At 38.4% G+C, this 15,168-nt stretch overlaps 1 protein-coding gene across 10 annotated transcripts in view; it reads left to right on the top strand.

Annotated features, from left to right (window-relative positions):
• UBAP2 (ubiquitin associated protein 2) overlaps positions 1-15,168 on the top strand; it is a 132,955-nt gene that overhangs the window by 46,423 nt on the left and 71,364 nt on the right. For 9 of the 10 annotated variants that reach the window (XM_049897042.1, XM_049897041.1, XM_049897040.1 and 6 more), the window contains exon 2: positions 2,382-2,521. The exons of the other annotated variant lie outside the window; for it this stretch is intronic. In XM_049897042.1, the coding sequence (XP_049752999.1) occupies positions 2,382-2,521 (140 nt within the window). The remainder of the gene's footprint in view (positions 1-2,381; positions 2,522-15,168) is intronic. 10 annotated transcript variants of the gene reach the window in all.

Below are 15,168 nucleotides of genomic sequence, written 5' to 3'. Positions count from 1 at the left end.
TTAGTGTGTAGATTGTGCTTAAACCCAAACAAAACCCATTGCCGTTGAGTCGATTCTGATTCATGGTGACCCTATAGGACAGAGTAGAACTGCCCTATACGGTTTCCAAGGAGTGCCTGGTGGATTAGAACTGCCAACGTTTTGGTTAGCAGCTATAGCTCTTAACCATTATGCCACCAGGGTTTTTAGATTGCACTTAATCCTCCTATTTTCAGAGCCCTGGTCACGGAATGGTTAAGCACTTGGCTGCCAACTGAAAAGTCAGAGTTTCAAACCCATGAACCCACCAGTGTCTCCGCAGGAGAAAAGACCTGGTGATCTGCTTCCATAAAGAGTCCAGCCTAGGAAATCCCATGGGGCTGTTTATATTCTGTCCTATAGGGTCACCGTGAGTTGGGATTGACGGCACACAGCAACAACAACGTAGAGTCCCTCTGCTGGGCTCTGGTTCAGCCTTTCTGGAGAATAAACCTTAGGGACCTTGACTAGAATGGAAATGAAGTAGTTGCACAGCCGTCTGGTATGAGGAAGGGTTCCAGGAGTTTATTGCCTCTTACATAGATTTTGAACTAATCTGTCTTTATTTCCAGCCCATAAATACCCTTACCTTCAGCGTCATGCAGTGCCCTCAATTCCTTAGCCTTCCTAGGATGCAGCAGCAAGGACTGGCCTGCTTCTGGGCTTTCTACTGCTGCTGTAGGGTGCTTTCTTGGTTCATGAAGTCCATAAGTTTAGCTGCTTCCTAGCTTATAAAGCTTTGTTGCTATCCTTTTTCCTAGTTTTTTATTCCTATGGGTTTATGTGTGGCAACCTGCCCCCCCCCTTTTTTTGTTAAATATAGGGTATGTCATTTGAGTGGGGCTTGGTGATGAACAGTGATAAACATCTTCATCTGCAGTGTTTAGATGAAGTATTTTTACAGTTAATTAATATCATGTTAGTTTACTGTAAAAAATAAAAACCTAAGCCTGTTGCTGTCCAGTCAATTCTGACTCATAGCAACCCTGTAGACAGAGTAGAACTGCCTCTAGGGTTTCCAAGGAGTGGCTGGTGGATTCAAACTGCCTATCTTTTGTTTAGCAGCCTAAGCTCTTAACCACTCAACCACCAGGGCTCAACAGTAAAAAATAGTACTGCCTAATAGAATATTATGTGAGCTAAGCCATGTATTAATTTTAAATTTTCTAGTAGTCATATTAAAAATTAAAAAAGAAATGGATAAAATTACTTTTCATAATATTTTATTTAACCATGTGCATCCAAAATGGTATCACTTCAACGTATAATTAATATAAAATAACTAGTGAGAAATTTTACATCCCCTTTTTTGTACTAAGTCTTTGAAACCTGGGGTGTATTTTAAACTTACAGAACATTTGGACTAACCACATTTCAAGTGCACAATAGCCACATATAGCTAGTTGCTACAGTACTGGACAATGCAGGTGTAGAGGGCCATCTCATTACAGCTCCTACTTCTACTCTGCACTACTTTGTTAGTAGTAGTACATTATTTTGCTTGTAGTTGGCATTCAAAATCCTTAGCCTGAGAACCGTTTAAGAAGACTGAGTGAGGAGTTTGATGTAGTTCAGTTACTGGACAGTAGATAAGATTAAGTTTTGTGTAAAGAGTATCTCATGATTGTGTATAATCACGTTTTAGTGGCATATTATGTTATTTATGTGCTTGGTAAAAAAATACCAAAACCAAACCCATTGCTGTCGAGTCAGTTCTGACTTACAGTCACCCTAAAGGACAGTAGGACTCCCCATAGGGTCTCCAGGGAGCAGCTGGTGAGTTCAGACCGCTCACCCTTTGGTTGGCAGCTAAGCTCTTAACCACTGTGCCACCAGAGCTTGACACTTAGGAGCTAGTCAATAAATATTTGTTGATTAAATGAAGGAAAATTATATGTACAATTTTTTTTTTTTTGGTCTCTTTGGGAGATTGTTTATAGGTATTTTTTGCCTCTGAATATGGCTTGCCCCGAAGATCACATTTTAAACTGATTATTGCCGGATAAAATCTTGACTGGGAGTAGTGTTGACTTAGAATTCACATACCAACTACTTGTGGGAAGAGCAAGATAGAACTACATATAGAGATAGCTATAGGTAGTGGTAAAATGATTGCCTGTTAAAACTGGTGGTACTTAAGATTTTTGTTTAGAATTGCCAAAATTATAACCCATAGATGTTTACATTGCATGAGGAAAATTGGTTTAAGAGCTGCCTGCGCAATTAAGCATTCATGAAAGACTGTTTAAGAATGTGTGTTTCAGAGAGCTTTTGTGTGTTATCTCAGGTGTCCTCCTCACCCCTGTATTCTTACTTTTTTCTATGATTTGGAAGTTTTGCTTACCATGCCTGCTTTCTTGCAGATTTTCTATTTTGTACATACATTATTTTGTATATACTGTATATGATGACTTCGGTGACCAGTGACCGTTCCCGAGGTGCTCGGGAAAAACCACAGATTTCGGCAACACAGGCAACACAACCACAGAAACAAGTAGTACGGGTAAGTTTTTGTAGAACTCTTGTTTGCCTCGTTTAGAATTAAGGAAACTAAGGGAACATAGATGACTTAATGTTTTCCCTTGTAGGAAACTGCAGGACTTTGAACCTTGTGTTAAAAAGTAGGTAGTGTGATAGGAAAGATCATATTGTTGAAGAGGCACAGTTGGGTGTTGTTCCTTGAGAACTTTTTAATCCTGAACTTCCTCCAGCTACTCATCAGCATCGAGGTGTCTCCTTTTCTTTATTATTAATTTAGGTGTGTCCCTGGAATGTAATATGCAAATCCATACTGTTTGGAGAAACAGTACTCGGGAGTTGAGAAGTATCTGCGTTATAGAGAATAATCAAAAGCTGCCTTTTCTTTTAAGCACCATTACCTGAGACGAGTGCTTTAATCTTAGAATGGCTTTTAATTATAAAAATCCATTTGCATTAAAATATTTTATCTTAAATACTTCTCTCTCCTCAATTTGTTTATATTACCATTCTAAACGAAGTGAGACAATCCAAGCACAGTGCTGAGCACATTTCCTGGTACAAAATTATGTTGTTGACTAGATTGGCAAACACTTTTTCAGAGGCAGTATGTAAATAAGTAAATAAACCTTATCCAACCCATTATAATTTCAGAAAACCAAGCCCAAATCCACTGCCCTCGAGTGATTCCAACTCATAGCAGCTCTATAAGAGAGAGTAGAACTACCCCATAGGATTTCTAAGGCTGAAATCCTTATGGAAGCAGAATGCTACCCCTTTCTCCCATGTTGCTGCTTGTGGGTTCAAACTGTGGAGCTTTTGGTTAGCAGTGGAGCACCTTAACCACCGCACCACCAGGGCTTCTTATTATAATTTCAGATGGATGATTTGACTATACTTTGATGGCTAATTATATGAGCTTTTTAAAACCATTCATACCCAAATGCTCTGTTAAAGATATAGAGGGTGGACTCTAATTGTAGAATTAAATTTTTTTTTTTTAATTTTTATTATGCTTTAAGTGCAAGTTTACAAATCGAGTCAGCCTCTCATACAAAAACTTATGTACACCTTACTATATACTCCTAATTGCTCTCCCCCTAATGAGACAGCACACTCCTTCCCTCCACTCTATTTTCTTGTCCGTTCGGCCAGCTTCTGACCCCCTCTGCCCTTTCATCTCCCCTCCAGAAGAATTAAATTTTTTAATATAAGATTAGTCTCCTCTTTTATCTGTATCAGTAGACAGACATGTCTGCTATTTGGTTGTTGTTAGGTGCCGTCCAACTCATAGCAGCTCTGTGTACAACAGAACGAAACCCTCCCTGGTCCTTTACGATCCTCACAATCGTTGTTATGCTTGAGCTCATTGTTGCAGCCACTGTGTCAGTCTATCTCACTGAGGGTCTTCCTTTTTTTTTTTTACTCACCTTCTACTTTTTATGATGTCTTTCTCCAGGGACTGGCCCCTCCTGATAACATGTCCAAAGTACGTGAGATGAAGTCTCATCATTCTCACTTCTTTTTTTTTTTTAAACTGTGCTTTAGGTGGAGGTTTACAGAACAAATTGTTTCTCATTAAACAATTAATACACAAATTGTTCTGTGACATTGGTTGCCAACCCTGCGATGTGTCAACATTCTCCCCTTTTCCACCCTGGCTTCCCTGCTTCCATTCGTTCAGTATTCTTGTCCCTTCCTGCCTTCGCCTCTTTGCTTTTGGGCTGTTGTGCCCATTTAGTGCCGTATACATGCTTGAACTACAAAGTAGGTTCCTCACCTGTGTCGTTGTTTGCCCTATAGACCTGTCTAATCTTTGGCTGAAGGGTGAACCTCAGGAGCGACTTCAGTACTGAGTTAAAAGGATGTCCGGGGGCCATATTCTTGGGGTTTCTCCAGTTTCTGTCAGACCAGGAAGTCTGGCCTTATTTTTTGTGAATTTGAATTTTGTTCTACATTTTTCTCCTCCTCTGTCCAGGACCCTCTATTGTGACCCTATCAGAGCACTTGGTGGTGGTAGCTGGGCACCATTTAGTTTAGTTGTTCTAGGTTCAGGCTAGCAGCAGTTGTGGTAGTTGTGGTCCCTTAGTCCTTTGGACTAATCCTTTCCTTGTGCCTTTGGTTTTCTTTACTGTCCTTTGCTGCAGCCGGGATGGGACCAGTAGATGTATCTTAGATGACCACTTGCAGGCTTTTAAGACCCCAGATGCTACTTACCACAGACGGATGTAGAACGTTTTCTTTATAATCGCTGTCATCACTTCTAAGGAGCATTCTGGCTGTACTTCTTCTAGGACAGATTTGTTCATTCTTCTGGCAGTCATGGTATATTCAGTATTCATCGACAATACCATAATTCAAAGGCATCAGTTCTTCTTTGGTCTTCCTTATTCATTGTCCAGCTTTCACATGCATATGAGGCTATTGAAAATACCATGGCTTGGGTCAGGTGCACCTTAGTCCTCAAGGTAACATCTTTGCTTTTTCACATTTTAAAGAAGTGCAGCAGATTTGTTCAATGGAATATGTCATTTCACTTCTTGACTGCTGCTTCCATGGTGTTGTTCGTGGATCCAAGTAAAATGAAATCCTTGACAACTTCAGTATTTTCTGTTTATTGTGATGTTGCTTATTGGTCCAGTTGTGAGGATTTTTTTGTTTTCTTTATGTTGAGGTGTAATCCATACTGAAGGCTGTACTCTGATTTTCATCAGTAAATGCTTCAAGTCCTCCTCACTTTCAGCAAGCAAGGTTGTGTCATCTGCATATTGTAGGTTGTTAATGAATCTTCCTCCAGTACGGGTGCCCTGTTCTTATTCATATAGTTCAGCTTTTCAGATTAATTGCTCAGCATGCAAACTGAGTATGGTGAAAGGATAACCCTGATGCATAGTTTCCCTGATTTTAAACCATGCAGTATCTCCTTGTTCTGTTCTAATGATCGCCTCTTGGTCTATGTACAGGTTCCGCATGAGCGCGATTAAGTGTTCTGGAATTCCCATTCTTCGCATTGTTATCCATAATTTATTATGATCCACGTAGTTGAATGCCTATGCATAGTCAGTAAAACACAGGTGAACATCCTTCTGCTATCCTCTGCTTTCAGCCAAGATCCATCTGACATCAGCAGTGATATCACTTGTTCCACGTCCTCTTCTGAATCTGGCTTGAATTTCTGGTAGTTTGTCCATGTACTGCTGTAGCCATTTTGAATTATCTTCAGCAAAATTTTATTTGCCTTCAGTGCAGCTTAAACTTCATCCTTCAGTACCATTGGTTCTTGATCATATGCTTCCTCCTGAAATGGTTGAACACTGGCCAATTCTTTTAGGTACAGTGACTTTGTATATTGCTTTCATCTTCTTTTGATGCTTCCTGCACCATTTAATATTTTGCCCATAGAATCCTTCTGTATTGCAACTCGAGGCTTGAAGTTTTTTCTTCAGTTCTTTTAGCTTGAGAAATGCTGAGCATGTTCTTGGCTTTTGGTTTTCTAACTCTAGGTCTTTGTACATTTCATTATACTTTGTCTTCTCGAGCCATACTTTGAAATCTTTTGTTCAGTTCTTTTATTTCAGCATTTCTTCCATTCACTTTAATTATTCTACGTTCAAGAGCTTGCCCCTAAATCCTCTTACCCTGATAGACATCCACAACTGATCAGGAAAGGTTGTCCAGTGTTGAAAAAATTTGGACTTTTTGAACTGGGCCCTGCCTTTAGAGATGAGTGCTTAAGAAAAAGTTTCTTTTATGAATAGTCTCTTTTAAAAGAAGAGATAAAAGTTATGTATATTCATGGGTGCCAGTCTGGTAATCAAAGAAATATAAATCAAAACAAGGACATGTTTTATTTCTTTCATTTATCAAATCAGGAAAGATTAAAAGCTGGTCTTCTGAAGGGAGGGCCAAATGAAATGTTGGGAATGTAAACTGTCTCTCCCCCCCATCCGCCCCACCCATGCTATGTCCTTGGGCTGTTATCCAAAGCATCCAGATTAGAAGAGGGAAGGTTCTCTTCCTCCCAGGAATTGTCACTGATAGTTTTTTGTCTGGGCCTTTTGGGGATGGCTCAGCTTATGTAGTAAGGAGAAAAACCTATCCACTGAACTGTGGGAGGGATTCCTACATACTTCGGTTTCTAATTTTTCCCTTGTATAAAAGTATTGTGAGCGTTTTAAAAAATTATGCATCAGAAATATTAGTTATTTGTCCATTAATCTAATTTTTGGAAGTCTTCCCTAAGATGGTATCCTTAAATTGGGGAAAAAATGGCTTTATTTGGTAAGATGTTTCTTGCTCAGTTGTAAATGTCCAACAGTAGAGGTTTTCTGAGATACCCTATGGAGATAACATGATGTAAGAGAGAAGACCATATGCTCTTTGGAATCTGAATAAACCTGGGTTTGTGCCCTGGACCTACCACTTACCAGTTAGATAAGTTATGCACTTAAGTATCTTTGAACGTCAGTTTTTTTTTTTTAATTAACATAATTTCAGACTTAGAGAAAAGTTTCAAAGTAGTACAAACAATACCTGAATATCTTTCATCCAAATCTGACATTTTTACCATATTTACCCTTTTCTCCCTCTTCCTCTCTACACACATTTTATCTTCTGAGCCTTTGAGAATAAGTTGCGCACATGGTGCTTTACTCATGAATACTTTAGTGCGTATTTTTTAAAAACAAGGATATTCTCTTATATAATCATAGTATAATGATCAATATTAGGAAATTAGCTCGTTAATCTGTAAATCTTATATTTTCCCAATAATGTCCTTTTTATTAGTGTCAGTTCTTGTTAGTCTCCTTTAATGTGGAACTGTTCCTTAGTCTTTCATTGTTTCATGACATTAACGTATTTAAATAAGGTAGGCCAGTAATTTTGTGGAGTGATTCCTAGTTTGGATTTGTCTGATATTTTCTAATGATTAGAACCAGTTTATGCATTTTTGGTAGAACAGATAATCTGTACTCAATGTGTCATTTCATGAGGTACAAGATGTAGGTTTGTTCTGTTTACTGGTGATCAGTTTTAACACTTGTTTAAGGTGGTGTCTGCAAAATTTGTTCAGTGTCTTGTGGGGAAATACAAAGCTCAGTTTGTTTTTTTTTTAAATTGTAAAATGGGGGATGATATTTACTTTGATTTAGAAATTGTGTAAGCTTATGATCAGGAATTGATAACCTTTACTCTTTCGTATATTCCACATAAATTTTGAAGGGATTGTAATTTTTGTGAAAATTATAACATGTCGTAGAAAGTATATGGTTCCTGATCAACTGAGAAAAGATGAAAAATTATATTTACAGTATCACCAAACCAAAAAACCAAACCCAGTGCCGTCAAGTCGATTCTGATTCATAGTGACCCTATAGGACAGAGAAGAACTGCCCCATAGATTTTCCAAGGAGCACCTGGTGGATTCGAACTGCTGACCCTTTGGTTAGCAGCCATAGCACTTATCCACTATGCCACCAGGGTTTCCTACAGTATCACACAACTGTTAAAATATTTAAGAAAATATGTTAGCAGGTGTTTTAGGCTTGGTTCTCTAGAGAAGCAAAACCAGTAAAGCGTGTGTGTGTGTATATCTATATATATATATCTATATATATATATAGATATATATACTAAACCCAGTGTCGTCGAGTCGATTCTGACTCATAGGGACCCTACAGGACAGAGTAGAACTGCCCCGTAGAGTTTCCAAGGAGTGCCTGGCGGATTCGAGCTGCCAACCCTGGTTAGCAGCTGTAGCACTTAACCACTATGCCACCAGCATTTCTGAATACATATATATAGAGAGATTTATATCAAGGAAATGGCTCACGTGGTTGTAGAGACTGGAACGTCCCAAGTCCTTGGGTCAGGATAGAGGCTTCTCCTGATTCACGTAGTTGCAAGGGCTGGCGAACCCAAGATCGACAGGTCAGAGGGCAGGGCTTTAGTTCGCAGGCTGCGAAGATCAATGAATCCCAAGATCCACAGGCACAACTGTAGGAAAGCTGCTCGCTCAGTCCCAAGAACCGGGTCAGATGAACAGGAGCCAGCTGCAGGATCCAGAGTGAGCAAAAAAGTCCAGGAGCTCTGCCAGAATGTCCACTTATATTTGATGCAGGCCACACATCCAAGGAAACTCCTTTCAACTGATTGGCTACTCACAGCAGATCCCATCATGGAGGTGATCATGTTATATCCAGTCTGATCATGGAAGTCATCACATCCTCCTATGACTGCAAAACTATATCATAACTGCCAAACCACTGAGAATCATGGCCCAGCTGACATACAATCTTAACCATCACAGCAGGATATATTAGTAGTGTTTATCTTTGTGTTGTGCCATAAAAAAAATTCCTACTTCATTATGTTTTCTAAATTTTTTGGGTGGCAGAAACAAAAAAAAATTGGTCCCATTAGAAAAGCTATCAGAACAGTCTTCATTGTGAAAGCATACAGCTCCATACAGCTTGTTTATGGAACATAGAGCCCTATACAGATTCTGTATGGAGGAGAGGTCCAGAGAGTTAGTACTGATGCTCCGTTTCTTGGCAAGAATTTTTCTCAGCTTAAGAGTTGCCTGGTGGATGTCACTACTGTTTGTGTTAGGGGAAGGTGCACTGACCTTGTTTAACTTAGAATTACCAGTCGGTTCTGCTTTTTCCCCCCCTTTTTTCCTCAACTTATACAGAGAACTTGACTATTACTCTCTAATTTATGTTTGGTGCTTTATCTAATATTTAAAGTAATTTTCTTCTTGACTAGGGAAGTTGGCAAAGGTAAAAGTATTTAAAGCTCTGATTAAAAAATATATTTAGTTAATATGCTAGTTGTAGTATTGAAATGAGGGCAGTAGTGGTTCAGTGGTAGAATTCTTGCGGGTTTTTCTATGTGGGAGACTTGGATTCTATTCCCGACCGGTGCACACCTCGAGCATAGGCATCACTTACCTGTCAGTGGAGACTTGCTTGTTGCTGTGATGTTGAACAGGTTTTAGCAGAGCTTCTAGGTAATGATAGACTAGAAAGAAAGGCCTGGAAATCTATACCCAAAAACCCTGTGAATCACAATGGTCTGATCGTGCTGTGCACAGGGTCCTCATGAGTCAGGGGCTGACTCAGCGACAGCTAACAACAACAATGTTGTAATACTGTACTTGTTAAACAGCTGTTGAGTGCATTAGCTGTGCTTTCAGAAGTTATATCTGGATGGTCTATAGTATAGCCTCTTAGAACTAAAACAGGTGGTACCACTGGAGAGAAATGCAAAGAATATTTGAGTCATGGTCCTTAAGCTGAAAAAGCCAAGTCTCTGAATAAATTAGTGATTGGTATTTACCTTATGGTGTTGGCAAGGAATATTGAATATATGATGGACTACCAGAGGAAGGAATAAATCAGTCTTAGAAGAAGTACAATCAGATACTCCTTAGAAGTGAGAATAGCGAGACTTTGGCTTGCTCCTTTGGACATGGACTCAGGAAAGACCAACTGCTAGAAAAGGACATCATGTTTGGTGTCAGGTTCAGTGAAAACGAGGCAGACAATGAGTTGGATTGACATAGTAGCCACAACCGTGAACTCAGACATACCAGGAGTTGGAACCAACTCCATGGCAACTGACAAAAACATAGTAATGAATAGAAATATGTGACTAAAACTATCAAAATGAAAATACAGAAATACATAGAAGCCCCAGACAGTTCCTGATAACAAAATGTTATTATTAATAACCATTCTGTTTATAACCTACCTTTAATGAGGCTCTGTCACCTTGAGTGTTTTCTTGTTTATATTTTATGGGATGTTTTTAATAGGGCCAGGGCAGATTGTTTTGTAACTTATGTACATTTTCAAAATATGAGCAGTTTTCAAGTTTAAATATTGCTACCTTAGAACTGTATCATTTTTTGATGTTTTTCTCTTTGTCCATTAGTTCTAATTGGCCCCAAGCCCCTTTTCAGTAAGATTACAGCCAGGGTCCCCGGCTTTGGTTTGTATTATATACTCCATGACATTTCTACATGCAGTTTTTCTGTCTGAAATATCTTGAACCAGGCCCATTCTTATAATACTCATTGTGCATTGAGTGGTTGAGTGTCCACAATTTATTTACTTGGATTTTTTCCCCTTTTTTTTAATCTGTTTGTCTTAGCTCCTGTTTAACACCTCCTCGTTTTCTGTCACCTTTTTTTTTTTTTTTCCCCTCCTTTTTCTTTGCCCTCTCTTTTTGACTTCTTCCAGGGCTCCTTTCCCAATCTGCTGAAATTTTTTCTCCCTTACATTTTGGTATAAATGAAAATGGTCAAACATAATGAAAAGTTGAAAGTTATACCTTTGTGCTGTATTTGCTTTATCACACCTATCTAGCCATCCATCATTCTGTCTTAAGTTTTTGATGTATTTCAAACTAAGTTGAATTCAGCATACGCTTTGCCCCCCCCCCGGACATTTCGTGCGTATCATTAACTAGAGTTTAATATTTATTTACATTTTTTTTTTTAAGGTAAAGTTTACATATGGATACATTGTAAGTGTATCAATCACTGATTTTGTTAAATGCCTATACCTGTATCTGTTTTTTCTCTACTCTGTTTCATTTACTTCCACTGTAGTCTCTCATTTCCTTCCTAATGCTTTCCTTTGGTTTAGCTTTATTTTTTCTGGTCTCTTAAAGGGGAAGTTTAGCTTACTGATTTGACTTTTTTTTTTTTTAAATGCAGTTGTTTATAGCTATAAATTTCTCTCTAAACACTACTTTCACTGTATCCCTTAAGTTTTGGTATGTTGTGTCTTTTTGTTTTTTAATTCATCTTAAAGTACTTTGTAATTTCATCTGTGACTTCTTTGATCCTTAAGTCTCTTAGTAATCTGTTGGTTTTTCTCCGTTTTCTAAGACCCATCTCTTCTGTGCATTCTTCCTCTCAGTACTCCAGCTTCCCTTACTGTGAATTTCTTTCAAGATAATTACCTGTTTTACAAATTTTAAACAGACTAGACAAATTATTGGGAGTGAACACCCCTTAGATCTTGTATAATTTAAAACTATCCACAGTCCAGAACTAATCCATATCAAGAATGGAAGGTATTTAAAGTTTTATTTTAAAACTTTTTACTGTAAAATAAAACACAAATACAGAAAATCACTAAAACAGAAGTATAGTTGCAAAGATGGTGCAGTGGTGTCAAACCTCATCTAACTTCAGGAGAGAAAATCAAGATCAGCATCAGCCCAAGGCTGATTCCAATGAGATGGAGGTCAGACATACTTCCTTTCGTTAACCTTTTTACCAATTCTGACTCCAGCTGCCCTTCCCACGCCACTCTCTACTGGGTTCAGTGATTCGTTGCAATGGCCACACACAACTCACAGACCATACTCACAGTAACAGGTTACAATCCAGGTTCAGGAATGACTCAGGATACAGTTCTTTGGTCAGGACAGCTTCTTCTCAGCCATGCCTGCAGGCAGCCCTCTCTTTGGCCCTCAGCTTCTCTGCCCTTCTTGGGCAAGTGTTAACAAAGCAATTTAGCTCTGCCAGTAAGTGCCCGGAGGCACCCATCTCTGCCAGCAAGCTTCCTGCCTGAGGGTGCTCAGCTCTTCTTGCTCCGTAGATTGGCACACCCCTTGTAGCTGCCTCGCCCCATGGGCTGGGAAGCCCATCTGCATTGTCTTGTGCCAGTCTCCTGGTTCTGTTGCCGACCTTTCTCTGCCACTGGATTCTGCTGTGCTTGCTGCTGCTTCTCTCTGTCTGCAGTTACAGCCCTCTCTATCTCCTGGATCTAGAAGGTCTCAGTGCAAGGAGCCCAGGTTCAAAGGACGCGCTCTACTCCTGACTATTCTTTTTTGATGGTAGTGAAGACCCCTCTTTTGCTTCTGGGATTGTCTCCCTTTAAGTCTAGCAGGATGGCAAAACTGATCAATCCCCTCGTTAGGGTTTCATGGTCCTGTAAGGGTTCCATGTACCTTATTTGGATTTTTAGCAGGCTGTCCAATCTCCTTGGTTGGCCACAAGCATTTATTTGCATAGTCCCAGCTAATCATGTGTGGAGTCACAAAGGCCATGGCTAGAAGGGCTATCTTAAGTAATTCACTGCACTGCAATAATTTAATTAGTTCTTAATTAGGTCACCACCCCTGAACTTCCACCCTGGCCAAGAAATAAAATTTTGTCAGCTATCCCCAAAGTTCTCCATATGTTCCACATTACTTGTAACCTCTTTCCTCTCCCCAAAGGAACCACCACCCTGTTACTGCAATTCTTAGAATTTTATCATCCATGTGTATCTCTAATCACTCTACTTTAGTCTTGCTCATTTAAAATTAAAATTTCATGACTCTTGTAATCTACAGGTTTCTCCTCCATTCTATGCCTTGTTTTTCTCTACAGTTTTTCTGTTGAAGAATCTGGGTCATTTAACCTGTAGAGTTTCCCACAGTCTGGCTATTGCTGATTGCATACTCATGGAGAAGTTCAGCATGTGCCTCTATTCTTTGTATTTCTTGCTAATTGAGAGCACAGTCCAGACCATTGATCACTCGTGTTTGATACTCTTTTGTTCTTTCATTAGGAGACATATAATGTCTGGTTGTTCCTTTTTTCATGATGTTAGTAGCTGTTGATGCTTGGTTCCTGGATAAGTTAATTCATCTGAGGCTGCAGAGTGGTGATAGTCTATCATTCTTTTTTTTTTTTAAAAACAGCTTTATTTATAATCGACACAGAATAAACTGTAAATATTTAAAGTGTATAATTGGATATGTTTTGACATCCTGTATGTATGTTCCTGTGAAGTGATCACCACAATCAAAGAATGAACATATCCATTACCCCAAAAGTTTCCTTGTGCCCCGTTGTAATCCCTTCTTCTTACCTTCCCCATCGCCAAGCAGCCAGTTGACTCTTTTCTGTCATTAGGTTAGTTTGTAATTTCTAGAGTTTTATATTAATGGAATCATACAATATGTACTCTTCTTTTTATTTTGGATCTGGCTTCTTTTACTGAACATAATTTTTTTTACGATCATCCATGTTGTTGTAGCTATCAATAGTTCATTCCTTTTTATTGCTGAGTAATATTCCACTGTATGGATACACCATAATTCATTTTTCCATTCATTTCATAATGGAGATTTATGTTGTTTGCAAGTTTGGACTATTATTACAAATAAAGTTGCTGTGGACATTTGTGTACAGGTCTTTGTATGTCTATGGATTTAGTTTTCTTTTGGGACAAAAACCTAGTGGTGGAAGGGTAGGTGTCTGTTTACCTTTTTTTTTTTTAAAAAGAAAAAAAAAAAACTAGACTTTAATTTTAGAACAGTTTTAGGTTTGTAGACAACCATGCAGAAGTATGGACAGTTGCCATAGCCCCCCTCCCACCTGCACATATTTTCCTCCTGTTAACATCTTGCATTCCTGTGATACATTTGTTACAGTTGATGAACTAATATTGATGTATTATTAACTGAAGTCTATGGTTTACATTAGGGTTTACTCGTTGTGTTGTATAGTCCTATTATGTTTAACTTTTTAAGAAACTGGTAAATTTTCCAAAGTGGTTGTACCATTTTACATTTCCACCAGCAGTGTACAAGAGTTCCAGTTCTTCTAAATCTTATCCAACACTTGATATGCTCAGTCTTTTTGATCATGAAGGTAGACAAATAGATCAATGAAACAGAATAGAGTGTGGGAATAAACCCAAACATATATGAACAACTGATTTTTGACAAAGAGCAAAGGCAGCGCAGTGGGGGAAGAGTAGTATTTCAACAAATGTAGGAGCAATTGGATAGCCATATGTAAAAAAGTAAATTTGGATCCATATCTGACACTATATTTAAAAAATTAAAATGGATCAGAGACCCAAAACTAAAACTATAAAACTTCTAGAAGAAGTTATGGGAGAACATCTTTGACCTCAGATTAGTCAAAGATTTTTTAGATATGATGACAAAAGCATGATCCCTAAAAGAACAAATGAGTAAATTGGGCTTAATCAAAATTAAAAGCTCCTGCCTTTCATAGATACTGTCAAGAGAATAAAAAGACAAGCCACAGACAGGGAGAAGAACTTTGCAAAGCATGTATCTGATAAAGAGTTTGTATCCGATGAACTCTCAAAACATACTAATAAAGGAAGCAAACATCCCATTAACAAAATGGACAAAAGATTTGAACAGCCACTTCCCCAGTGGAAACATGGATGGCAAATAAGTACATGAAAAGATGCGCAACTTCATTAACCTTAGGGAAATACATATTAAAACCATAACGAGACACTATAAACCTATTAGAATGGCTAAAATTTAAAAAGACTATAATTTTTTATTCAGTTATTACTTGAAATATTTTTATAAAGAGAAGCTTCTCACCGATTCAGTAGGATAAATGCTTGAATCTTTTTATTTAACGTTTTTTTTTTGTAACCTTTTAAAATTTGGAAAAATGTTACAAATAATGATACAGAGAGTTCTCTATACCATTCATCCAGCTTTCCTTAACGTTAATATTTTACGTCTCGGTTTGTCAAACTTTTTCAATAAAGTGTCAGATAGTATTTTAGGGTCTGTAGGACCCACACGTTTCCTGTTGCATATCCTTTGTTGTTGTTTGTGTGTTTTACTACCACGGGCTGTAGTTTGCTCCACTCTGTCTTACATAAT

The sequence above is a fragment of the Elephas maximus genome, chromosome 9, assembly GCF_024166365.1.
Source record: "Elephas maximus indicus isolate mEleMax1 chromosome 9, mEleMax1 primary haplotype, whole genome shotgun sequence".
Taxonomy (NCBI): domain Eukaryota; kingdom Metazoa; phylum Chordata; class Mammalia; order Proboscidea; family Elephantidae; genus Elephas; species Elephas maximus.
Note: the sequence above shows the minus strand (reverse complement) of the source record. Positions and strands in the feature narration are given on the sequence as shown.